The sequence below is a fragment of the Telmatherina bonti genome, assembly GCF_933228915.1.
Source record: "Telmatherina bonti genome assembly, chromosome: 7".
NCBI classification, from domain to species: domain Eukaryota; kingdom Metazoa; phylum Chordata; class Actinopteri; order Atheriniformes; family Telmatherinidae; genus Telmatherina; species Telmatherina bonti.
Genome location: NC_136625.1, coordinates 32,938,699 through 32,965,067, shown reverse-complemented (window position 1 = coordinate 32,965,067; position 26,369 = coordinate 32,938,699). Strand labels below are relative to the sequence as shown.

Sequence of the window (26,369 nt, the reverse complement as noted above, 5' to 3'; positions counted from 1 at the left end):
ACCCCGCAGTATTTAAGCTCCACCTACATACTGCGGGGACACTGCCAGCTGTTCCTGCTTACCTGCCTGCAGCCCAGACCTTTCACCAGCATCATGATGGTCCAGGACTGTAGAGCAGCTGGAATCCGGCATCAGGACCAGAATGGGACAACATTCCTCTCCTAAAACTGCAGCAACTGGTCTCAGTTCAATTCAATTCAGCTTTATTTATTTAGCATCAAATCATGGCAATGTCATCTCAAGATGCTTTACAGACAGGAAAAAAATACATAATGAAAGCCAATTCATAATAACCTATATAAGGAAACCAACAGACTGAGTTGGAGGGTCCAACTCAATCTCCCATCCTGAGCAAGCTCCTCCCTTCCCAGATGTTTACAGACAGAAGTTAGCAGAAGAGGAGATGCTAACGATGCTAAACATCACCCTGGAGCTACTTTTTACAGATGTTTTGCTGCCATCAGAGGCAGAATGAGCTCATAATGTCCCTGATAGGATAAAATGAGTCAGTTTCAGCATCTGACATGTTGTTTTTGTTCTATTAGGAATAAAATATGAGATCTGCAGGTCACTGCATTCTGTTTGTCTGTAAATTTTACACAACATCTTGACCTTTTTTACAGCTGGGATTGTATTAAAAGCCATTTCAGAAGAGCATGAAAGCAATCGTGTTGAAGAAAAAGCCTTTTTCAATCTGTTCTCATCATGATTTTGAATTAAAAGTGAACACAGTCTGTCTGCCTCTTTTCTGAACGTGTGAATCGATCGCTGACTTCTCGTGTGTGTCTTGCAGGGCTGAATGAGTGTATGATCAATAATGGCGGCTGCTCCCATGTCTGCATGGACCGACCAATCGGCTTTGAATGTCAGTGCCCTACTGGCTACCAGCTGCTAGACAAGAAGACTTGTGGAGGTAAGCAAACATATATTTCAGATAGATGGATGTATGGAGCGGCAGGCCGGCTGCTGCTGACCAGGCCAGAATAGACAAGTGTGTATATGTGTGTGTGGTTTATTGCTTTGGGCAGCATGTAGGTCTCTGGTTGGCTGTCTCTGCCCTGCTGGCTGCTCCTGCAGGGAAACAGACTTGGTTTTGCTTGTTTCCTACACAGCATCCCCTTCACACTCTTTTCTATCTTTTTAACACGAACACTTCCACATCACACCCGAGGAGAAGCCAGCGTAGATAAAGCGGGTCAGGAGAAGTTGACAGGGACACACACTTTCTCGCTCGCAACACTTCTGCTTCAGCGAACCGCTGACATGATTCCTTCCGCAACTCAAGCAGCCATAAATCAGCATTCATCCTCCGCTGATGGATTGCCGGCGTTTAGGTTCCTGTCTGTTTAAAAACTACAAACTGAGTCTGGTTTTATCTGTCACAGTCGCGAATCGATCACTTTATTTCACTCTGATCTTCATTTTCCAGCAGATCGATAACCTCTCTAACCTCTCCTCCCTGCAGACATTGATGAGTGTGAGAACCCAGACGCGTGCAGCCAGATCTGCATCAACTACAAGGGAGATTTCAAGTGTGAATGTTATGAAGGGTATGAAATGGACCCTGTCACGAAGACCTGCAAGGCTGAAGGTGAGTTACAATCAGTCAGCATGAAAAAAGTCCAACTAAAACTGGAACAAGTTAACTCCGGGGTTATACAGTTAACTAGTTTCATTTAATCGCTGCAACGTATAAACCATAGGATAACCAGTATGATCACATGTCCTGGCGGAAGACACCTTGAATCACGCCTTGACCTAAATGATGAGTGATGATGTGGGTGGGGCCTCAGCTGAACTTGTATACCACATCATCATCATCATCATCATCATCATCATCAGTCCTCAGTTAGTCAGCCGGTTACAAACGCCACAAAAAGCCAGAACTTTTTTCTTCTTCTTGGGACCACATGATGTCATCTCGAGGACATGATCGGGGGACGTCTTGCAGCTTGTTGTCTACATATCAGTCTTACTCTGAGAAGTATGACGTTATTAGTCGGACCGTTGGGGGTTTGGTGTGGTTAATGTGGAAAACCATGACGTAGAAAGTTGTTGCTGATGTGAGGATGAAGTTTTAATGTTTGTGGTGGTGAAAAAGTCAGAATGTTAACGACACGTGGCATTTAAAGATTTAGGGAAACAGTTGCATGCATAAAAACGTCCTGGAAAGCTTCTCATCAAAAACATCAAAAAACCTGGTCAGGTGTTCGTTGAAACCCCCTCCCCAGCAGTAATATCGCATCCTTTGCAGTCCAGGTTTGTAGTGGAGTATGAATTGACCCTACAATTAAACTCTTTTTGCATTCTTGCAGTTTTGATAACAAGCATAAAGTTGTCGCTTCTCTCAAGCTAGCTAGCTACCACTGTTAGCCTTGTTCTTCCAGAAGACTACAGCTCAGATCAAATCAAATCAAAGATACTTTATTCATCCCCGAGGGGAAATTCAGAGTTCAAGCCAGCTCGTCCAAGGTTTGACATACAGACATGTAACATGAATGACAAAAGAGTAATACAGAACCAAGCTTAAGCGCAGGCCATGCAGCCAGTTTACCGGCGCTGCCTTACAACAGATAGGATCAGAGATACATTAGGATCTTCGGGGGGGGGGGGGGGGGGTCGAGGAAAAAAAAAGGTCATGTAACTCCGAACATACGGAGAAAAAAACCTCATACACTGAAGCACAAACTAAAACAAGACACACAAAGTCCAGGGAGGCGGTGAGTCATGTAGGAGGGGACTGGGGGTGGTTGAGGAGGGGGGGCAGTGCGTCTATGAACATGACTTCCTCCGTTCTCAGGGGGGGTTGCGCCGGCCCAAGACCGTTGGGAAGCCGAATCCGGACATGATTGGTTCATATGTGGTCCAACTAAGATTGCTGTTGAGAAATTGCTTCCTCCTCGTCCAATTCTCCCCAACATCTTTTGCATTAGAAATGAACAATCACACACCCATGTATAGGTTTAAATATTTATTGACAAGTTGAGGAAATGTAAAAAATAAAGATCTGGTTTCAGAGTTCCTCTCCGTGTTGCAGACAGAAGCTCAGGCAGTCTGAAGTCCCTCAAACACTTTTATAGAATGTGCAAAAATGTTGGTTGATCTGCGCTCCTCCCTCCCTTCAGCTGGTTTCGCGGGGAGCAAAAGATAAAAGGAGGCGAGGGGTAAAAGGGAGTAGAGAGGAGGACTGATAGAGGCGGGTTATATGGTGAAGGACACTGTGTGTTTCAGGAACTTTACAAACCAGATAGAAGGAAGCAGAGCTGGCTGAGCTGAAAAATAAGTTTTTATCAGTTTAATTAAAAAGCTAAATATTTCTAGTCCTGCATATCTCAGTCTCAGGAATTTCCACCTTTTCGAGTGAAGAGAGACTCGTAGTAAGTTCACACATCACTCATTCATGAAGAGAAATTGAATAATACAATCATACAAATGAGTAAACATGGATAAAAAAGAGTAAATATACTGAATATATTTTCCTTCAATGTCCCACGACAGATAAAGGCATCAGAAATTCAGAAAAAGTCATCACTTAAATCATTTTACTCCCTGTCGTTCCGCTCTAATAAGATCCTGATTTTATAATTGCAGTCATCTGAGCCGATCAATATTTCAACTTCTCAAAGAACACGTCCATATTTACCCGTACATTGATCTCTCTGAGAGAGAGGCAGAACGTTTGCTCACACAGTCCACTACATGCACACACACTTCAATCATTAACTCAATTCCCCCACTGTACACATATACTGGGACAAAACCAGTAGGCTGAGCTCTAACTTTAGCTTGACAGTGAACTGTACTCAGTGAGAAACTGGGACGTCACGAGGAGGTAGCTGCAGGATTCCAAGTTTTAACCATTTAGGTAACTTTCAAAGTATGAAAAGTGTCTCTTGTCTGTTTTGTGTCATTTAACAAAAATATTTTCATTAAAGAGATGGAAGACTGTTTTCGAAGCTTAATCAGGCAACATGAGTTTGGGGGGGTGTCAGTGTGTGTGTGTGTGTGTGTGTGTGTGTGTGTGTGTGTGTGTGTGTGTGTGTGTGTGTGTGTGTGTGTGTGTGTGAATGATGATGTGTCATTTGTTTGTTTTAATGTTGTTTTAATATATGTAAAGCACTTTGAACTGCTTCTTGTATGAAAGGTGGTATACAAATAAACTTTGATTTGATTTGATTTGATTTGATTAAATATCAGCTGACCCAACCAGACAAAACCAGACAAAACCAGACCAAACCAGACCCAACCAAATCAAACCAGACCCAACCAGACCCAACCATAACCAACAAAACCCAACCAGACCCAACCAGACCCAACCAAATCCAACCAAACCCAACAAGACCCAACCAAACCCAACAAGACCCAACCATAACCAACTAAACCCAACCAGACCAAAACAGACCCAACCAGACAAAACCAGACCAAACCAGACCCAACCAGACCCAATCAAACCAAACCAGACCCAACCAAACCCAGCCAGACCAAACCAGACCCAACCATAACCAAACCCAACCAGACCCAACCAAATCCAACCAAACCCAACAAGACCCAACCAAACCCAACAAGACCCAACCAGACACAACCAAACCCAACCAGACACAACCAGATGGAGCAGGACAAAGGCCTGAAGACCATCCAGACAAAGCGGCCCAAAGTCTTTTTCAAGGAAGGAGAATGAGGCAGATTGTGATGAAACAAACTCAAAAATCGCAGCATTTAGTTGTCTTGTGTCGGAGTCCATCATGAAATGTCTTGACTTGGCAGTATTTCCCAAATCTTCCATGAAGACACACACCCTTCAGGTTGTGATGACAGCTTTTATTTGCCGCCCTCTTCAGGTCATCCTATGGGTTTTCTGTGGGATTTAGACATGGATTCTGGCTGGACCGGTTTAAAAACTTTTTTTTTTTTCCTGGTGAGGTTATCTCTTTTGTTTGTTTAGTTTGGTCCAAAAGTGACTGGTATGTGGAAGTGTTCGTCATTCCCTCAACCTTGACGAAAGGCCCACTTCTAGCTGAAGAGAAAACAACCCCAAAGCCAGCCAACCCCAAAAAACACTTTTATCACCAATAGAACACCATACCCATGATAAAGCACGGTGGTGGTAGCATCATCATGGAGTAGCTTTTCTTCAGTTGGAACTGGAACTGGACTTTAGTTTTGCTGGAGAGAGCTATTCAAAACACCAGATTCACTTTTGGCCCAAAACCTTCAGGTGTCTGTTGGAAATCTGAAGAGAAGCTGAAACAAAATGTCATCTTCACCGTTTTGGAGCAGCCCAGCCAGAATCCAGACCTAAATCTACGATAAAATCTCTGGTGTGACCTGAAAAGGATTGTGAACGAGAGATGTCCTCGCAATCTGGAGCCAGAGTCAGTAATGCAAGTTTTAGGTCATACTGTCTGACCTTCGGCTTTTCCTCTCAAAGGGGTTGCCATAGCAACTACCGAGCCGGTAATGAGACCCTGTCCTGACGCTTTAACTTTTGGCAGGTTTTACTACGTTGGATGCGCTTCTTGATGCAACCCTCTGCATTTATCCAGGCTTGGGACTTGTGTCCCCTCAGGGCTCCAGCGTAGGGGCGCAGGACTCAAACCACCGATCTTTAGGTTACAGGACAACCTGCTCCACCTGAGCCACTGCCACCCCAAGTTTCATGTCACATTAAAGTTTAGAAAGGTTTTTGTTTTATTTTCTCACATTGCGGTTAAATTTTTAACCACGTTTTGCATCCAGTGTCATAAATATATTCCCAGTAAGGCCCAGTAATATGTATATCCCACAGTGGTGTGTGTCCACTGTGTGTTTTAGTCAGATAACAACAAGGTGACACAAACTGTCCGGGGTCAGATGCAGTGAACTGCAACACGTCTGATTGCTGCATGTTTAAATAATGAATGTCCTAATCAGTCTGCAGAAGACACAACAGAACTTAGCATATCAGAAAATCTTATCGCAGCGTGAAGGAAAAGCTGCTGCGAACGGGCTCCACGGGTCGCATGGAGGTCAGGTTGTTCACAGGAACAAGCCGGCTTGCAGCAGGGACACAACATGAGTGCCGTTTTCTCCTACTGAGCCTGATGTGGCGACAAAGTAACTTAAATCATCTTGTTTTTCATCTCAGCTCCAAGACCGATGCATGTTTTAATTTGTGATTTTGTGGTGGAAATTTTTTTTCATTTAAAAGGACAGTTTTATATTTAATTACATCGGAAAAGACAATCTGTTGTGGAGAATTCAGTTTCAGCACTGCTGGAGAATAAATGGAGGAAAATGTAAGTCTGCAGTCCTGTGGAGGGATTCTGAAACTTATCCTGTAAGACAGAGAAAATGAAACTTTTGGCTCATTTTACATTAATGAAGTTAATAAACTACAGCTGGTTTTTAACCAGTTTGGTGTTTATGAGGCTCCTCTGAGAGTCGCGTTGTGCTGTAGATAACGAGACCTTCGCTCAGTCCTCGCTGCGCCTCATTAGAGGACCACGCCGCTGCTCGTCTGCACTGCAGCGTCCAGCGCTCCTCTATGCACGATGGCAAACATCTTCCTTCAGTTCTCTTCTTATCGTTGTTTTGCAGCTCTTTGGGTTTTCCACAGAAAAACCACAAACCTCTCCATTCTTGAAGGACAGTTTGACGATGTGTTCGACCCTGCAGAGTGCACGTGATCACCTACAGTGGCTCTTAGCGACGGTTACCAGGATGAATCTGCTCCGGCTTCCTGTTTGATCTGTTGATGAAAGTTTTCTGACAGCTGAAGAATAAAGCGAAACTCCAAGAAGCCTGTTTATCTTCTCTGGCTATTATCAAAAGGTTTACACTTCATTTCCTTCCAAATTTGAGTGATTTTTATTTGGCAGGAAGCAGCGAGTCCAATGAATCGTGTTGATTTGTTCCCTGTGGCTGTTGAACGCTGCAACTTCATTTCCCTCAATTAAACTGAGCTCATTTCAAAGCTCTGCCTTTGCATTTGTGTGTTTGTGTGTGTATCACATCTGCTGCCATTATTATGTCTAAGTTTGTGTGTTTCTCTGTGCATGAGCGCTCAAAGTGTTTGCTATCAGTTTATCACGGCCAGGAAAGGATTATTTGTCTGGCTGCACGTCAGAAGCTGAACGGCAGCGAACGCAGCAGCTTCTGAGGCAGTTTATAAAAAAAAAAAACCCACATCAGCGTCGACGGCCCCCATGACAGCAGCAGGGATGCAATTTCCCCTGCAGAGTGTTGGGAGATGTTGTCATTTTAAAGACCAGTTTTTGAGAGCACTTAGCCACAAACAGCTGTGTCATTGTGGAGGTTTGGAGCCAGGCTGGAGGAAGGAAACACCGGGTTATGCCATGACTGTCTGTCAAAAGGGGAAAACTGAGGAAAGTGGGGTATTAATGAGAGGATTTCCAATCTGCATCTGGAGATAAGCAGCTGCAGCCGCCGTCCTTTTACCTGCCCATGTAGGAGGGATGCAGACTGAAAAGCTGGACTTTTCCTGCACTGAATTATGAGGTTAGATGTTAAAGATTTAAAAATGAAACTGTGTCTGAAGCCCTTTTTGGACGTGATTCTCATTAGGATGCACACTGGGTAACCTTGTCAAAATTAGACAACTCTGAAAGTAGGTGAGCGCACCCAAAACGAAACAAGGACACAGCGGGTTGCAGGCTCTCGTAGCGCTAACAGCACAGCCTGCTAATTGTAACACAAACCGGTGTGAAGCAGAGATGAAGAAAAGAAGTCGTTTTTATGATTTAGTTTGTCACATTTCATGTGTGTTTGTATTCAGCACTGATGAAACAGAAAACATGATTTCTCTAAAAGGTAAAGTTTCTGTTTTTAGCCTGCTGACGTGATGTGCTTAGAAAGTCCCAACAGGTTGACCTGTAATGGAAATGTCCTGTAACTGCGGTGACTCCTCATGCTTAAGATTTTTAATGAAATTCATGAGTGGATCCTTCTCTCCTGGTGAAATCACTTCACCACGGGCCTCAGCTGTGTTTTGTGTTTGGTGCTTAAATTAGCACATGCTAGCATGCCAACGTGTTCACATTAGTGTCTAGCTGGAGGCGCAGCCTCTGAGCAGCTTGCATGGCTGCAGAAATCAGGTTTTAGTTTGTAGCGGTCACGCTCTCTCTGCAGATAAAGTCACTCTGTGAGGGCATAATCTAATCAGCATGAGATATTTTTAGACAGTAAGTCTTAGTGTTTCTCGTAGGTTTAGCAATTAAATTTGAAGTGGTGCTATGATGGTATTTGGAGTTTTCTGAGCTTTCTACAGTGTTACAGTGTTGAATCCTCATCAGACATGTGAACGGCACTGTTTTTTATCACCTAAACGCATGTTTGAGTTTGAGTTCCAGCACACTCTCCGTTCGGTTTCCATGGCAACGAAAAACGTCGTTTTAGAGAGTTTTTTCTACTTGGAAATCCTTGTGACGTCCTGGAGGATAAGGTTCAGTGATTGGTTACCTTCTACTGGTTAACAAGGGCATGTACAAATACATCAGGCGGGTGGAAAACGTGGGATAAAGTTATTTCCAACGATGGCTGGTGAGTTTACCAAAGAGAGACATCCTGCTGCATTCGTTGCTGTGGGTTGCTGTTTTCCACTTCGTTTTCAGGCTCTGATTCAGGTTCCAACATGTAGGGCTGTATGCTATGTGTTGACATGGTATTTTGTTATTTTATTGAGTTCATATGAGCCTAATCCTTCTGTTTATGAGATGTTACAATGACGGCGAAAGCAGTTGCGGTGCGCGCTCCCGATGTAGTGCAGTGGCGGGAGGCGGGGCTTAATGCAGAAGAGTCTCAATCCACTCGTTTTGCCCACAGGCTGATCTGACAGCCTACGGAGAGGGTTGGTCTGAAGTAAATAAAGCGATTTGTGACAATAGCTCAATCAATCCCAGCCCTTCTGGTCTGAGAAATAAAAATAAATTAGCCTGAAATGCACATAATAGTTCCACTTTAAATTCCAAAGGAAGCTCAGAAACCAGAAATTATTGTTATATATTAGCTGAATAAGACGGGGACAAAGAAATGATTAACATGAAGGAAATGAGTGTTTTATCACCCGTACCTTCAGTTCTTAAAGTTACCAAAAAGCTGTTTAACCCTTTATAGGGCACTCAATGAAATACCTTGAAATTAGAAATTTTAACCTAAAATTGTCCTTCTGGTATGAACCAAGACCTCCATTCTGTTGTTCTGGGGATGCCAGAGGTGTGGACCTAAATGCAGAGACGCCAGGCGGAGATGCAGGTTTATTAGTAGCCGCAGGAACATAGGAGACTTGAGATACAGGGGAGAAACTAAACGCAATGAAGCCACACAGGAAACTAAGGGGTTAAATACATTGAACAAAACGAGACACAGGTGACGGGAAATGAACCAACATGAACAGACCTGGAAACAAGACAAAGAAACTAAACAGGAAAAACTACAAAATAAGACCGAAACTAAGACACAAAAAGTCCGAACCAAAACACACATCATGACAGATGTTACATTAACATAAAAAATTGTTTCATGCTAAATATGAAAGAAAATTAAAGTGATCAAAAATAGTCCCCATAAAGGGTTAAACAGCAGTAAAGGCACCTCTGATCTGAAGCTCGCCATGCATGCAGACACACAGATCAATTCTCAGCCATTTTAGTGAAAGATTATTGCCTCCGTGTTGTTGGCGAAGCAGTTTAACCAGCGCAGACGCCTTGTGCCGTTACTTATCTGAGTGGTGAAATATTTCTAACATCGACTGTTACAAGCACGACGCTCATTTAGCTGAAATGATTGAGACACTGAGGGGAAAGCATCAGGGTTTTCACCGTCTGAGCCGTCATACGGACGCTGGAGCGCTTGCAAGCATTAATTCTCTGATATCACACAAAGAAGCTGATCCCACGTTAAATGTGTTAAACTTGGGTTTCTTGTGTGTAGTCTGTAGTTCTTGTTTGCTGCTTTTATTTTGTAGATTTTCCTGGTTTATCTTACTTACGTATTTTTCCTGTTTTCCTTTCCGTTCATTAGCTCACTTGGTTCGATTCCCCTGCTTGTCTTTATGCTCCTCAGTTTACTTAGTCAGATCATTGTCATGTTTCCTCCATCCATCCTTCGTTCTGTTAGTATTAAACAAGCGGCAACCTCCGGCGGTTAAAAGTGAAGCCTATACAGAAGTGCTACAAACTGCAGTTCCCCCTTCATCCACTAGGGGCTGCAAAACAGAGTGAATCCCCATAGACTCCCATGTTAAAAAGATCACCTTCACAGCAGAAATAAACATGTTTACAGCCTGGTTCAAAAATCCATTTTCGGTTTAATAGGTCAGGTTTACCTTCATGACAACTGTGGAGGGAGTGAATTATTTTCTAACTCGCCTGTTTAAAAGTATTTTAAAGTTCGGTATATTTAGGGGCGTGTTCTTTTGATTGACAGGTACCAGTCTCCGGCTTCAAATAAGAAGAATGTAGAACAACTGCGGTTTTTAGCCGGTTAACAACATGACTTAGCTTTAGCCCGCTTACCTCCGTTAGCTGGTTATCTCCTGTTATCTCCAGGTTATCTCGGTTAGCCGTTAGCTACAGAAAGCTCGGCGTTCGCTCGATGTCAATCATCCACCATGACGCTCGCAGCCCCCCTCTCAGCTCCACCTCTTTGCCCATATTTGTATTTTCCGGGCGAGATGACGCGCATGACGCTACCAACATGGCGACGGTAGGAACCGCCAACCGAGCTTCAATTCAGCTCTTCAGAAACCTATGGGTGACTTCACAGAGGCTCCGCCCATCTCTTTATATACAGTCTATGGTATTAAACCATTATTTCTTGTTTTGCCTCCTGCCTCTCTGTGCTGCGTTCGGGTCCCCACATCTCCACAAACATTGACAAAACTGCTTTGATTCGCTGATTCTGTTTGATTTGAATTAAACCAGTGTCACCGTGTCCTTCCTCCTGCCGGCTACTAAACTGTCGAAGCCGATTGAACTCTTCATTACTGAAGCAAATCCCGTATCACGTCGCTTCCTCCTCCTGACTCTGCGTTGACTTTGTTTTCTTGTGTTTGAAGGGAAAAGTCCTTATCTGCTGTTCACCAACCGCCATGAGATCCGACGCATCGACTTGGTGAAGAGGGACTACAACCAGGTGGTGTCCACGCAGAAGAACGCCGTGGCTCTGGACTTGGATGTGGCCAACAACCGGGTCTTCTGGTGCGATAGATTCCATCGGAAAATCTACAGGTAAGGAAGAGCGCATGTTTGGGTTGGATTTCTTGCCTGATTTCCAGTCAGAAAACGCCTGACAGAACCAAAAAAACAGCAGAAATGTGGTTTGATTTAGTTGTTTTTATTAAACATTTTATGTATGAAATGTTCCTCCAGCGTCTCTGAGGCCAGACGGGATTAATGCTCCGGTGGGAGCTTGTGTTTCTTACATCGTTGTTTCTGCTACAGTGGAAATGTGCCGGAACAGCTTCATGTGCAGACGATACAAATAAACAGGGACTAATGTTAACATTTGATTTTTAACCCAAAATCCTGGAACAGAAAATCTTGGTCACGCCAGCCTGTTTGACTCGGGGCTCACCTTCTTCTTTTGTGCTTTCATTTAGTATTTTAATCCAATTTTAATCTCAAATACAATCTGGGTTTCCAACGATCATAAAAATAAAAGGGTGTGATTATTTTCCTCTCTGCAGTTTTCTCTCCTGCTGTCTTCAGCTGCTAATCGAGCGTCTCTGGCGTTGCAGCGCTGTGCTGTAAACTCCTCCCACAGCCGCTTTGCTTTCATTCAGACACTGTTGCCAACTTGGCGACTTTCTCACTAAATCTGGAGACTTTTATTTGTTAAAAGCGACAAATCTAGCAACTTTTACTGAACTTATTGGAGACTTTTCTGGTGTTTTGGTGACTGACTTGAAGGCACATATTGTTCTGCAGTTACTGTAAGGAAGGAGCAGCGGGAGCCTCTCCCGTCCTAAAGCACTCCCAGGCGGCCAGTCTCAGTCGGCTCCGCCTGCAGGTCCATGTAGAATAACTACAGTAGGTTGTGGAAGTTCTCCTAAACATAGCTTATATTTATCTATTCAGTTTACATCAGTATTTGCACTTTGTCAAGACAAAGCTTCATGTTATTTGTTTGTTTTCTCTCATATTTGGGGAATCTTAGAGACATTGTTTAAAAGCCAATTTAACGTGAAATAAATTCATGTCGTTAAAGAAAATTGTGTTTAATAATCAAAATCTCAATTTCAGTTAAAACAATGGTGATTATTATCTTGACCATAATCGAGCGGCCCAATCACGTGGCTTTGCAGCATCTCTCCATCTACCGCGCTTTCTGCCTCCGGGATTTCTCATCACATCTGTCTTTGAGCTGCAGATGTGCACACAGGAACAATTTAGCAGAAGCTTAGTCAGAGGAATCCTGTCATTTCTGCACTGATTTCCTTGTGTTTTTATTACTCTGAGAAGCTCGTTTCTCCCTCTCCGGATATCTTCTTAGATGGATTCCTTCCTTGTGTTATGCCGACTGCTGTCTCTCCCCGCAGCGTGTTGTAATTGGAGCGCCGTGTTCTCACTGTAAAATGGATGTTAAGAGGAAAAACATCTCTGGGGAAGATAAAATTGAAATTTGTGTCGGGGGGGTGCAGCAGCCTTTCCCTCACCTCACACTTCTGCTGGGGCCAAATCATTATCTAGTCGGGCGACCCCTGAGTGAGGCCTTGTCTCCTCTGATAAGCCATCCACCAGAGAAGGACTCTAACCTGGGAATGACCCTGCTCAGTGCACGGCCTCAGGCTGTAACGCCGCTGTGTGGTGACCATACATGGAGAGAATGGACGTTTGCTTATTTTACACATATCTGGTGTTATCGAACACAACTGGAAGTACTTCTGATCTCCCCCTCCTCCCAAACCATCTCATCATTTTCTTAGCTTCCACCTTCACTGTCCTCCTCTCCTCTCCTGCAGCGCCTTCATCCACGAGGCCGGCGACCCTTCCCAGCAGGTGCCTCTGGTCGATTCGTCCCTGCACACCCCCATGGGCCTGGCTCTGGACTGGCTCCAACACAACCTGTACTGGACCGACTCTGGAGCCAAGAGCATCTCCGTGGCCTCAGTGGACGGCACCAAGAGACGAGTCCTCATCAACGCCGACCTGAGCGAACCGCGAGCCATCGCGCTGGATCCCCACCACGGGTAAGCCAGCAGAGACGGAGCTCACGAAGCCAAATTCCTTCAGACCACACGGGAAAAACCAGCACTTAACCCAATATCTGATCCCGTTGTTAAAACACCACAATCGTCTGTTTCCATCAGCTTCTGCAGAAACTACTTATAGCTTCAAAAGTTATGCTAATTATTCAGCTGCGAGCTTTGAATTTACATTACAGTTCACAGCGTATCAGCATCATATGGTGTTAATCTGAGTTTATGTGCAATTCCCAGCAGTATTACGGCACCCAGCTCTTCCCTAAAGGAAAACGTTAAACATGGTGTTGATGACGACCTCAAATAGAAATTTGTAAAGTGACTCCGGTTAGAAATTAAATAAACATAATCCTCTTTTGTGACCACATTAAACCACGTTGTGGAGATGTCGCGTTGTTGTGTGAGGAATTCGAAATAACAAGCTTGTGACCCATTTAGCATACTGACCCAGTGGTTTTCTCTAAAACTCTGTCCTGGATGATGTTCTTAATCTGAGACGCTCTAGGAATTTGTTCCAGCTTGTGCTTCAGCAGCTTTCATGTTCTGTTGATCCAAACTAAAATTGCTACAAAAATACATTGAATCAAGCGAACAGGAGGGGTGCAAATGAGAGAAGGGCTCTACATGAAAGCAGCACGTCTGCAGTGGCGAAAACCTGCAGGGAGCTTCTTGTAGTCTGGAATAAACACAGGAATTTGCATAGAAATGATGAGTCATTGCACATTTTGCTGCTCCGATTGCTGATGAAATTTCCCAATAAGCACCGACCTACGCTGAACTTGTAGCGTAGCAGATTGTTCATTTGATGGCTAACACAGTCGGAAGCGAAAATCCCTTCCAGTGGCTGTGCACCATCCCTCCAACTAATCACATCACTGTTCACGCATGGAGAAAAGAAAAGGTCCAGGAGGTCATTTAATAATGTTTTCAATTTTCTAAAGATGTCAATAATATATCTCATCATCTTTAAAAAAAAACTCTCATTTTTACAGTTAATGTGATAAAATGTAAATAAGTTCTATACGTATTGCAGCTTCATTGCTCTTAACCTGGTGGGAAAATCCGGATAAGTTGATCCGTCCCTGCAGGGCAGCTGTTTTGTAACAGTGACTCAGCTCTGTGGAAGTTGTAGCATTAGATTAAGAAATTAAAGATAATAAAATACTTTTTTTTTTTATTATATAACTTTCTGGGAAGGAACAGTTTCCTTGAACTGATGATGTTTGTGGTGGCGAAGAGTTTGCTGCCTCACATACTCTGACCATCCACTTCATCATGTTAGCCTGTTCAACAAATATCTAACCAGCCAATCGTGTGGCAGAAACTTGGCACGTTTAGTCGTGCAGACATGGTGAAGATAACTTACTGAAGTTCAAACTGAGCATCAGAAGGAAGAAAAAAGAGGATTTTCATGTCTAGTGTTTCCAGAGAAGGTCTGAAGAAGAGAAAATATCCAGCGAGCAGCAGTTTGTCTGGACCAGAATGTCTGGTTGATGCCAGAGGATAATGGTCAAACTGGTTGGAGATGATGGAAAGACAACAAAAAGTCAGATAAGTTCTGGTTGCAACCAAGATATGAAGAAAATCATCCCTGAACACACAACACGTCCAGCCTGGAAGCAGCCGCAGAAGACCATACCGGGTTCCCTCAACAGGAAACTGAGGCTAGAATTCACACAGACTCACCAGAACTGGACAATAGAAGATGGAGAAACGTTGCTGGTCTGATGAGTCTCCAGTTCAGCTCCACATTCACATGGTAGGATCAGAATCTGCTGGAACCATCATGACAACATGGATCCATCCAGCCGTCAGGATCAACGCTTCAGGCTGCTGCTGGTGGAAGGCTGATCCAGCAGAGCAGATTTGGGATGTGGATCATAGATGTGCAGCAACGGTGTGATGCTTCATGTCAATATGAAACTAAATCTCTAAGAAATGTTTCCAACACCTGGTTAAATCTATGTCCAACCCAGTACCAGCAAAGTAAACAACAAAATAATAATAATAATACATGGAAAGGATATGAAAATGGTGCAATTGAAGGAAATCATCCACATAAAACAGCCAGTAAAGGCAGCAATTTTAAAAAAAATGGACAGCTTATCACATAAATCCTGTTTGGACCTTTGGTTCTGCAGAAACATGCAGCTCTGATGCTGATCTCCTGCCTGCGCTGCAATCTTTCAGGATCAAACAGCTACTTGTATTTGTGTTTTCTGAAACAGTATGCCACCTCTTTGCATGCAAGCGTCACCATGGATACATTTGCATCACTCCATTACTGCTATTTCAGCTTGCAGGAATTTAATCATTGTTCTTCTTTGATTCATTGCTGTTCAGTTTTGTTTGCATGACCGTGTGAGACAAACTCAAACTCTAGTTAGTGCTTCTAGCTGCTGCTGGTGTAATGGGGACAGAGTAGATCTAAATCCAACAGAGCAGCTTTAGGATATGGTGGAACGGGAGATTCTCATCATGATGTGCAGAAACTGTGTGATGCTTCATGTCAACATGGAGAAAATCTCTGAGGAATGTTTCCAACACCGCATTGCATCGATGACACCAAGAAGTACAGCGGTTCTAAAGACAAAAGGGGGTCCAGCGTGGTACCACAAGGTGGACCAAATGTACTTTAGGATTTCGCCGTATATAACACATCAAATAAAAACTTTGTGCCTAGAGGAGAAGCGTAGATCACTGGTAGTATCAAGCCTTATGAAAGATTAGAAAACAGGCAGCAAATAATCCACAAAACCATGGAAAAAACCAAGTCAGGAAAGACTTGAAGTTAACAGTCGGATTATTGTAGACAGGATGCCTGGGTTAATAGTAGCCCACTGATCGTTTAAAGGTGGAGTATGTAAGATTTTCAATATTTTCAAAATAAAATTTAATTAAATAACTACAATCATAATTAGGTTACAGTCTGTCCATATTTGATGTGTTATTAAATTACAAGTTTATTTAATGACAATCTAATATCTAATTATGATTGTAGTTATTTTATTAGTTAATTTAGTTTGAAAATATTGAAAATCTTACATACTCCACCTTTAAAGCCCCCATCTACTTCAGAAAAACAACAATTTAGACGTGCTAACAAGATGAAGGATTATCTGTTGTGTTTTTGTTTGTAATTTATTTTATTTAATTATCAGGATCCCATTAGACCCAGCAACAAAACAGCAGCTCCCCAGTGTCAGCCCAGTATTCACACATCACAACATAGATCACAAGCAAAGTCTGCCATCAACGCTAAAGTTGATGATTTCTGCTTTAAATCTGCAGAACATGAACTCAGACAGCCTGCGAGGCTGTTGGGAGGAACCACCGTCAGCCACTGGTTTTACCTCTGGACTGGACTGGTGTGTTTTCTCCTCTACTCTTAAATCTGACCCACATCCAGCTGGGTTTGCTTCTAAACTGCTGATGACTGGAGCTTTTCTAGCCAATTATCGTGAGTATGGAGGGGGATGTTTTCTGTCTCACCCTTTCTGGCTTGCAGCTGAAAAAGCCCCAAGCAGCGCCTGCAGCCGCTGACCACAAACTGGGTGTTTCCAGTCTGTTATGCAGAGAGAAAACACGTTCTTTATAAAAGCGCAGGTTTTTTCCACTGCAGCAAGGTCATGATCCTGGTTCTTACTGATTAAACCTGGTTTTTAGTTTATTTCTGTTTGTTTTGCCAACATGAGTTCTGCAGACAGAGGAAGAACTGAAAGACTACGTTGTGCTTGGGACTCATCAACGTATCCAGACATCAGCCCTCCCTGGATGTGAAAGGAACTGAGAAGTCATATCCAGGTTGCTTTAGGTTTTTTTTATTCCTGACAGAAAACTAATCAAACATACGAGTTTTTCCGAGCTGCTGGAGCGGGAGTTTAACGCGCCTTGCAGTGAGTTTGTGGTGCTGAAGGGACAGCTCCCAAGTGCGCTTGACACGGATCTTTTACGATTCCCTCCAGTAATCTTTGTTTCAGAAATATCTTCCTTTCAAACAGCAGCTCTACTCTTTTTTTTTCCACTGGATATCCTGCGACATCAACCCACAGAGGATATTACTTCTGCTACTTCAGCTCTAGTAAATCCTGTTTTTCACCCATGACTGGAAAGAAATCATTTCTTTCTAAGACTTTTTCCAGCCTGAGACATGAAGTGATTGTTCTACAACGAGCTGCATGAGAATGTTAGCTTTGGCTTAGTTATTTATGTGCTAAACAATGAGGTGCAGCTTCTATATTTATTATAAATTTACTATACAGTATTTATTATACATCTCGCTTGGGGCATGAGACGTGCAGAAAAAGCCTAAATAAACCAGATACTGTTAACCAGATGCATAAATGATGTAAAATACATTCATTTTCTGTACCGCTTATCCAGTTCAGGGTTGTGGGGAAGCTGGGGAGTGCCACTTTTAACCCAGTGGCTGTGTTAACAAGTCTAACACATTATTTGTGTTATAAAATCAGCACAATATTTGTGTCAAATATAACACAAAATGTGTTGTCCATATATAGACACATTTTTGTGTCGGAAAACGATTCGTTTTGTTTTCACACATCTGCTTTAGGAGTGCAGTAATTACCAGGCGAGAGGCAAGGTACCCCCTGGACATCACAAGGCTGTAAAATAACTCATATTTATAAAGAAAGACCATGCGGGGGGGGGGTGTGTGAGCCCCGCACCCGGTCGTCAGACTGAATACACACATTATCAGAGTAAAATAAATGCTAAAATTTAAAAAAAGCAGGCTATTCACAAGGGCTTCGGTCCTGTAACACGGTTTCCCATGTTTCTCTGCTCCAACACACCTGACCCACATTAATGAGTCATTACGCAGAACATGATAGGCTGTTGGATCCATACATGCTGTCTGAAACCAACAACCACCACTCTCTGACTCCTTATTTTCAACCTTTGGGACGATGAGTTGAGCTTCCAGTCTCTCATTATTCATCTTCTGTGAGGAAAGTTTTTGTTTCCACAACTTTATTCTCTGTGTGTACATGTGTGTGTGTTTGTGCTGAGCATCACCCACCACATCATGTTTAACATACACCTCTTAGTAGCCTGGCACGCCAGATTGGAGTGCTCTATAAATTCAATACAGAGCGACTCAGTCTGGAGTCCCTCACCTTCATAGAGATTCGCATCGGTCTGAAACAAACCGGCCGCTCTGATTGGTTGATCTGAGGAGACTCTTGCCTTGAGCCACCATGTATTATTCAAACATTCAAGATGACGCACAGATGTAGCAGGAGTTTGTTTCTTGTTTTTCGTTGAAACATATTAGTGTCTGACTTATGATTAGGTTCGAAAAGCAACAGCGAGTTGCCGCTAACGCCTCAGGTTTTTACAGCAACAACCACACAGGTCATTTCTGTCTTCTGTACTGCACGCCATGTTTATTTTCTTCCGTTGCGTTTGCACTTACTGAACACGTCCAGACATTGTAGGCTGCAGCTTTACTGACGTCACGTTCGCCATTTTTCTGATTGGTTTACTTGTTGGGTTAGGGTTATGGTTGTTTAAACCTGTTGATGCAAGTGAATCCCCAGACTCTACGCTGGTGCAGCGAGAGAGTCTGGCTTGCCAGGCTGACCTCTTAGTGCTCTGTTTGTGTGAATTAACATGCATCTTTCCTCTCGGTTGTAATTCCTCCTTCGCCTCAGCAGGGTCCTTTACTCCAACTGCAAGTTTCTGGGATTCCTTTCCAGTTAGCATTTTACATTCTGTTGCATCTTTCTCCCACACTGAGGAAATTCTGCTTCGGTTCTGTTGTCTTCATTGTTTTTTTATTTAATTTGTGGTGCAAGCAGTGTTTTTATATGCAAATCATCTATTACGGGGAGTCCCTGCATATGTTTGTGGCTAAAATGGGAAAGCAGGCTGTAAATATTCTCATGGCTTCACAAACTGGTTTTAGAAAACCATACATGCACATATAGACTTCTGCTTTTATAACACACATCTGTATACACAACACCAAAGTTTAACCACAGAAACGCTGTTTTTACATGTATGATCGAAGCCAAACCCTACAGAATAACTGGATCATTTTACTTCCTTTTGTTGCAGCTTTATGTACTGGTCTGACTGGGGCACACGAGCTAAGATAGAGAAGGCTGGAATGAACGGAGTGGACCGGCAGGTGCTGGTGGCTGATGACATAGAATGGCCCAACGGCATCACTCTTGGTGAGAATTGTTTTTGTTTTTTTCTTCGTACACATTTTTGTTTGTAACACTGGTAGTTTAGTCTGAAAGAAGCCAAACTGGGAAGGTGCTGAAGCTCTCGCTCTGCACATTGTGAGCAATTGACTATTAGTTAATGTGAAGTCATCACCGATGCTTTAAGTGACATTTGAAGTAAATTTGTGCAAATGTAAAGCTGAAAATCTGACATTTTTAAAAGTAATCAATATAACCTGAAGGGGTCTGTTGCTTAGGAGTGTTTAATCCAACACTCTGTGTGTGTTTCTGTGTGTGTGTGTGTGTGTGTGTGTGTGTGTGCTCTTCAGACATGGCCAACAGGCGTCTGTACTGGGTGGACTCTAAACTGCACCTGGTAGCCAGTGTGGACCTGAACGGAGCCCACCGCAGGACACACATGTCATCTGCGGAGAGGCTAGGACACCCCTACGCGCTGGCTGTGTTTGAGGTTTGTGTTTGGCTTCAGACTTCTTCCAGCCCTGCATGCGAGACTTTGTGCAGCTGTCTGGAATCTACATCTCTTTTCTAAGCTTCACGCAGGTTTGCTGACTGAAATCACTCTTCTGTTTGGGTTGTTGCATGCTCAGCTGGGTGTCCTTGTCTACGCTCTGTTTGCTTCTCCTCTTGGGATGTACCTGTTTAGCATGCTAAACAGGCACAGCTATAGGAGGAGGAGTAATGTGAAGCAGACGTATGTTTTAGGTCACCAACCTGCTTTCCTGTCTATATTTATTTATCAAGGCACAATCATGTGTTTTTGTGTCTGTGTGTAGCTGTATCATTGCAAACAGGAGCTGCAATATCCTGGTTGTTGCTTCTGCGGCAAGTCCCCGCTGGTTTAGAACAGCTCCAGAGGCTTATTCCTTAGCAGAGCGCCTCTCGAGGGGGACTAGTCATGGTGGACTGAAGATTTCATGTAACATCAGATCAGGACTGTCCTCCTACAGAAAGCAACACGTGGCTCAGTAGCTCAAGCAGGTGTTATTATGATCCATAATAGTGCCTAGAAAATCTAGGGATCCAGAGACGACTTGATCTCCACCCCTTATTTATTTATTTTTTTAATCTAAATCCAACCGGTAAATTTGGAAACACAAAGACATCATTTAAAGAGTAAATTCCTCTAAAAGTAAGCAATTTTATTGAAAACACACTACAGAAGTTTTGCCATGTTTCCTCATCACGGGCCCCCTATCAACGGTTAATTCTGCATCCATCTTGCATCCTATGTGACCTGTTAGGTCTCTCCAGCCAGCAGAAGACAATCTAATGATGACTCTTGTTTTGTTTTCTTTCTTTCTTTTAATATTTTTGCGTTTCTTTGCTGAATCAGCAACATTTTGTGTTCAAAACAGCCAGTTCCTTATTATATGGTGAAGCGAAACGTCACGTTGCGTCCCAGATGTAAAAGTTCTATAGTTTTGGTTTCTGAGTCGCGGGAAGCTGCTGTGCAGCAGCGGCTCTAGACATACACATGATAGATGTCACTGTGTCATTGAACACGTCCGGAATGCAGAGTTTTAAGGCCAGAAAGTTACGTAATGCGTCTTTAAGGCGTTTGTTCTAAACGTGTTTATACCACAGTCAGTGATAATTCTGCATTATTTTTATATACACGCACACATAGTAAAATCACTGCTGTATCACTCTGCATCAGGCGTCACCATAGCAACGCGTTAATCAACTGGTTCAGGTCAGCTGGCTTTGACAGGTGAATGGAAGTATCATGCTGTAGCTTCACAGCAATAATTTAGCATAAAAAGTACATCGAAGCTAACATAAAATAGTTCCTATGTTTCAGCATATTTATCAAGTCTTGTATAACAAATAAAATAAAAGAATTTGTCATAAAATATTTAATATTTGGGACCATGATGTGAGCAGATTAAAAACTTGGACCTGTCCATTACATGGTTATAATGTACAACACATAGCGGTGTTGCTGACTCAACGGTTGTGCATTATAACCATGTAATGCGCGGCTCCTCGTTGTTCAAGCCCTACGTAATGTTCATGTCATGACATGAGAGCAGCTTTAGCTGAGGAGGAATAAATGTCCTTTTGCCAATTAATGTGCTGAATACATGCAAAAGTATTTACAGTAATACTTACATATTTTACTTAGGTAAAAGTGTTTGCATTTAAGCTGATCAACATACATCACGATGGGTTGGATGTAAAAGAATTTAGTAGAATAAAATGGAGAACAAGTAAAATATGAGCTCATTTTGAATGTTGTGAATTTTTAAAAAGCTGGACGAGAGGCAACAAAAGGCTAATAAATCAGCACAAATCAAACAACTGGAAGAGAATTGGTTAGGCTGATTGACGACAGATCAGTAACATGAGGTATATAAAGATAAAACGTCTGAGTTTTATGCTGTTTATCTTCTGTTTTTTAATACTACTGGAAATATATGTGTGAGATTTGTTCACACATTGTCCGAACTTTTTGGAATTGGGACTGCATAGCTTGTGATTAATAGAAAGAAATAATGTGAACAGACTTTCAGAAACTAATAAAAATCCCCTTAAATCCCAGTGCAGCATGCAGTGGGATGGTTTAACCTTGGCATTTTCCACCCTCCTCTCTCAGACAGCTTTGTAGTGTGTCTCAGTGATATTATAATGATAAATTCCCTCCAGTGCAAAACGTGATCGATCCAGGACTTCTCTTCTCTCCGTCCTGTTATGACTACAAGGTGACCCCCATGTTCAGCATGCTGGACATCCACCCGTTCAGTGTTATTGAGCAGGCTTGTTGTCGGGTACATTGCATTACCGTCTCACTGACTCAACAAAAACACACTTATACACACTCCTGTGGTGAGGCCCTTTATGCCCCTCACAGGGGATTAGCCCTTGGTTTCTAAGACAACTGCAAAAATATTGGATTCCCTCACTTTTTCCCCATTGTTTTGTTTAAGTTGTAAACTAGAGAGACTAAACTGAACAAAAGTAACCTAATAAATGATAAATGGAGTTAAATTTAGCCTTGGGGCTTCTGTGTTTTGATCTAAGTGGGATTTAATAAAATCCTTTAAGGATTAAAGTTCAAATGAAGCCAAAAGGGAGTGCAGCGGACCCTTCAAACTTTCAGACATTAACATTAAAGAAAAATTAAAATAAATTTCCATGCAACTTCTTGACTCATTCATTTCCTCATTGTATTTGTGTTAAAAGACTAATTAGCATCCCCTCTCATGCAGAAGAAAACATCTTACCTTTACTACTGAGTGTGTGTGTGTGTGTGTGTGTGTGTGTGTGTGTACACACTATCTATCTATCTATCTATCTATCTATCTATCTATCTATCTATCTATCTATCTATCTATCTATCTATTTGTCTATCTATCTATCTATCTATCTATCTATCTATCTATCTATCTATCTATCTATCTATCTATCTATCTATCTATCTATCTATCTATCTAATTCTTTACATACAAAAGTGTTTGGAGCTAAATGCTAACATCAAGTATGCTAACCGGCTAGCAGAGACAAGGCTAACATGTTTTTTTGTTTGTTTGTGTTTTGTTTCATTGCAGATAGTTAAGACAGAAATACTGTGTACAAAAATAAGCTCATCCCAGCATGTTTTGTTGAATAATTTCTAGTTGTAGAATAATAACTGGACTGAAGCTTAAACATTTTGGTTCACCTTCGGTGTGCTATATTATTAGAATGCTAACATGTACCTTTAGCACTTGTGTTGTTACATCATTAATACAGTTTTGGTCAAATTGGACAGAAATTATGGTAGATTAAGAAAGACAAAAAAACAAATGGCAGCATAGATTGTTTCAGAGACTGGACAACAGGGTTTCGTTTGGATTTTTAAACAGCTGTTTTGCTAATATATAAAGTCTGCTAATATATGATAAAATAATTTCTCCTAAATCTTTACATTTGTATTTTTGTCCTCTAATTGAATGTGGAAACGGTCTTAGCAGGTCTATACAGATACAAGAACCAGCTTATGAAGGCCTGCACTGCTTTTGTTGGATCTTGTTTTGCTCCTTTAGCCACAGTGGACATAGAGCTTCTTTCTGTAAAGCAAAATTAAAGTGATAAAAAATAGCAAAGACTCTCCTGTGCAGCTGTTTTGTTTTTTTTTTCCTTTTCACCCAGTTTTTATACATCGTTCTTATTGCAACATATATTGCAAAACCAAAGCAGACGCCATAAAATTAAGGTGTTTTATGCATGTTTTCATTAATACATCAAGAAACAAGTTAACCTCCGACAGATTATCAGGTTATTTAGGGCACTTGTTATCCAATACAGTGCATTTACAGAGCACAATTTAAAACAAACAGCACTGTACCAAAGTACTGAAAAACCAAAATATAAAATCTACATTAAGAGTTTATAAATATGCATAAACATACATATGCATCTATGCACACAAGGATCATAAACATGACACACAGAACAACAGCTTCATATATATTTGCATGTTTTTTTAATCTTCTATTTCACTTAAATGTGGTGATTTGAAGTGGAAAAAATAGGAATATTTTAAATAAATTTTCACATTTTCGACCTTATAGTTTACACACATCCTTCATGCTGCTTCAGTCTCATACCAGCTAAACCCTAAGTCATCTGGGAACCATAATGTCAACGTGTGAAAGAGTATATGTTATGAACAAAGAGATATCTTACTGGATAAATGAAAACTTGCTGCAAGAGGGAATGAAGGTCAAGGGATCGCCTCAATCTATTTGATGTATCCTCTGCGGAGCACAATACCTGTATCCAATTTAATGCAAAGATATTACAGCCTCGAGCCTAATGATGGTCTGACTCACTGACGGCACTACATGGCTTTATAAAGAATCCATAAACTGTAAAAATATATGGGTTCTTGTTTACAATCTGCTGTTAAAAAACATCATACTTCATATAAACATCATTCATAATGTTCTCAAGCTGAACTCCTGTGAAATTAATCATCATTTCCTTTACGTAATACACATGTATGTATGCTGGCAGTATGACCTTGGGATATTTGTCCTCTGTGTCTCAGGATCGGATCTACTGGACAGACAGAGACAAGGCAGCAGTCTTCATGGCCAACAGGCTCACTGGTGAAGACATCCAACCTCTGGCTGAAAACCTCAACGACCCCCATGACATTGTGGTCTTCCACCAGCTCCGACAGCCACAAGGTGTGTGTGTGACAGTAGGTGTGAGCCTCTTTGCAAGCCTTTCCAAACCTGTGTGACCAAGTTTCTCCCCTGAGACCATGTCGGCCCAGGCACATGGATAAATAAATAACGGTGAGGCTAATGATGGAGGAAGACAGATCACAGCTCTAAGCAAACATAAAGTGTTAAAATCCTGCCAGTTTATATTATTTTGCCATGTTTTATGTCTACATATCCAGTGTAACCTTTGTGAGTTCTTGTTTTTTGGGAAACATCTATGTTGGATAAGTTTTCTTTGTTTTCCCCAAACTAATTTGTGTAGAGGAGAATTATTTACTGCAGGGAGCTTTCCGGCTTTTCAGCTCTCTGTGCTGCTGCATCTGTGTGTGTGATAACCTCGTCTCTGCTGCTGTTTCAGGCCCTGACAGCTGTAATCTGGGCAGTGTAGTCAACGGAGGCTGCGAGTATTTGTGTCTAAAGGCCCCACAGATCACCGAACACTCGCCCAAATACACTTGCGCCTGCCCCGACGGACAGGATCTGGGGCCTGATATGAGGGGCTGTGTGCCAGGTGAGTTGGTTTGATAGGATTCTTACAGGTGGGGGAGAAACCAAATCCACAAAGAAGAAAAAAATAGGTTTTATCTGAATCACAGAAGGTGGAGAAAAACTGTAAATGCTGCATTGGCAGGGGCGTCAAATGACAGAAAATCCAACATGAATCTAGGTGAGGCGGTTTTATTTATACAGCACATTTCATGTACAAGACAATTCAAAGTTTTTTATATAAATCATTAAAAGCTTTGCAGAGGAACTACAGAAGTAGTAAGAGGAAAAATCACAATAAAATCATAAATTAAAATGATTAAAAGTCAGATGATTTAAAAGTTACTGTGCAGATTTCATGCAGGCAAAAGAGAAAGAAATGTTTTTCACCTGGATTTAAAGTGTCAATGTGGTGACAAGTGTCATCTCCACTGGTAGTTTGTTCCACTTGTCTGCAGCATAACAGCTAAATGCTTCTTCTCCATGCTTAGTCTGGTCTGGTCTGGACTAGCGCTGCTTGACTATGAGGAAAATTATAGTCACGATTATTTTGACTGAAATTGAGATCTCGATTATTTAACACAATTATCCAGTATTTTTAAACAACGTTGCACATCGTGGTGTTCTAGACTCCGTTCCGCACATTATAACCGTATAATGCAGGGTTCCGAGTTGTTTAATCCGCTTTTACCGCTTATATAGGAACTATTTTACGTCGGCCTTGATGTACGTTTTATACCAAACAACCGCTGTCAGGCTGCAGCGCGTTTCTCTCAACCACCTGTTAAAAGACGGCTGATCTGAACCAGCTGATAACGCGTTGCTATGGTAACACCCCGTAACGGGGATATTGCAGTGATTTAACTTGCCGAACTACGTGTGCGTTTATACGAAAATTGCCAGTTCTCACTGACAATGGTATAAACTATGTTTAGGAGAACTTCCACAACCTGCTGCAGTTATTCTACATGGACCTGCAGCCGGAGCCGACTGAGACTGGCCGCCTGGGAGTGCTTTAGGACGGGAGAGGCTCCCGCTGCTCCTTCCTTACAGTAACTGCAGAGAGAAAAATAATCACACCCTTTTATTTTTACGATCGTAGAAAACCCAGATCGTATTTGAGATTAAAATCTGATTAATCGAAGGATCGAAGAGCTCTGCTTGGTTTATATTCTCTAAACATCACAGATGTATTCTGGTCCTAAACCATTCTGAGATTCTGTAAACCATCAGCAGTGTTTTAACATCTATCCTGTG

General features: G+C 42.1%; 1 protein-coding gene across 1 annotated transcript in view; it reads left to right on the top strand.

Moving 5' to 3' along the window:
- Positions 1-26,369, top strand: part of LOC306758614 (low-density lipoprotein receptor-related protein 8-like) — a gene marked incomplete at both ends in the record, with an annotated part of 151,037 nt that overhangs the window by 116,611 nt on the left and 8,057 nt on the right. Inside the window, 8 exons of the mRNA XM_079243948.1 lie at positions 794-913; positions 1,466-1,591; positions 11,054-11,225; positions 12,959-13,186; positions 19,280-19,398; positions 19,722-19,861; positions 24,446-24,587; positions 24,985-25,137. Coding sequence (XP_079100074.1) covers positions 794-913; positions 1,466-1,591; positions 11,054-11,225; positions 12,959-13,186; positions 19,280-19,398; positions 19,722-19,861; positions 24,446-24,587; positions 24,985-25,137 — 1,200 coding nt within the window. The remainder of the gene's footprint in view (positions 1-793; positions 914-1,465; positions 1,592-11,053; positions 11,226-12,958; positions 13,187-19,279; positions 19,399-19,721; positions 19,862-24,445; positions 24,588-24,984; positions 25,138-26,369) is intronic.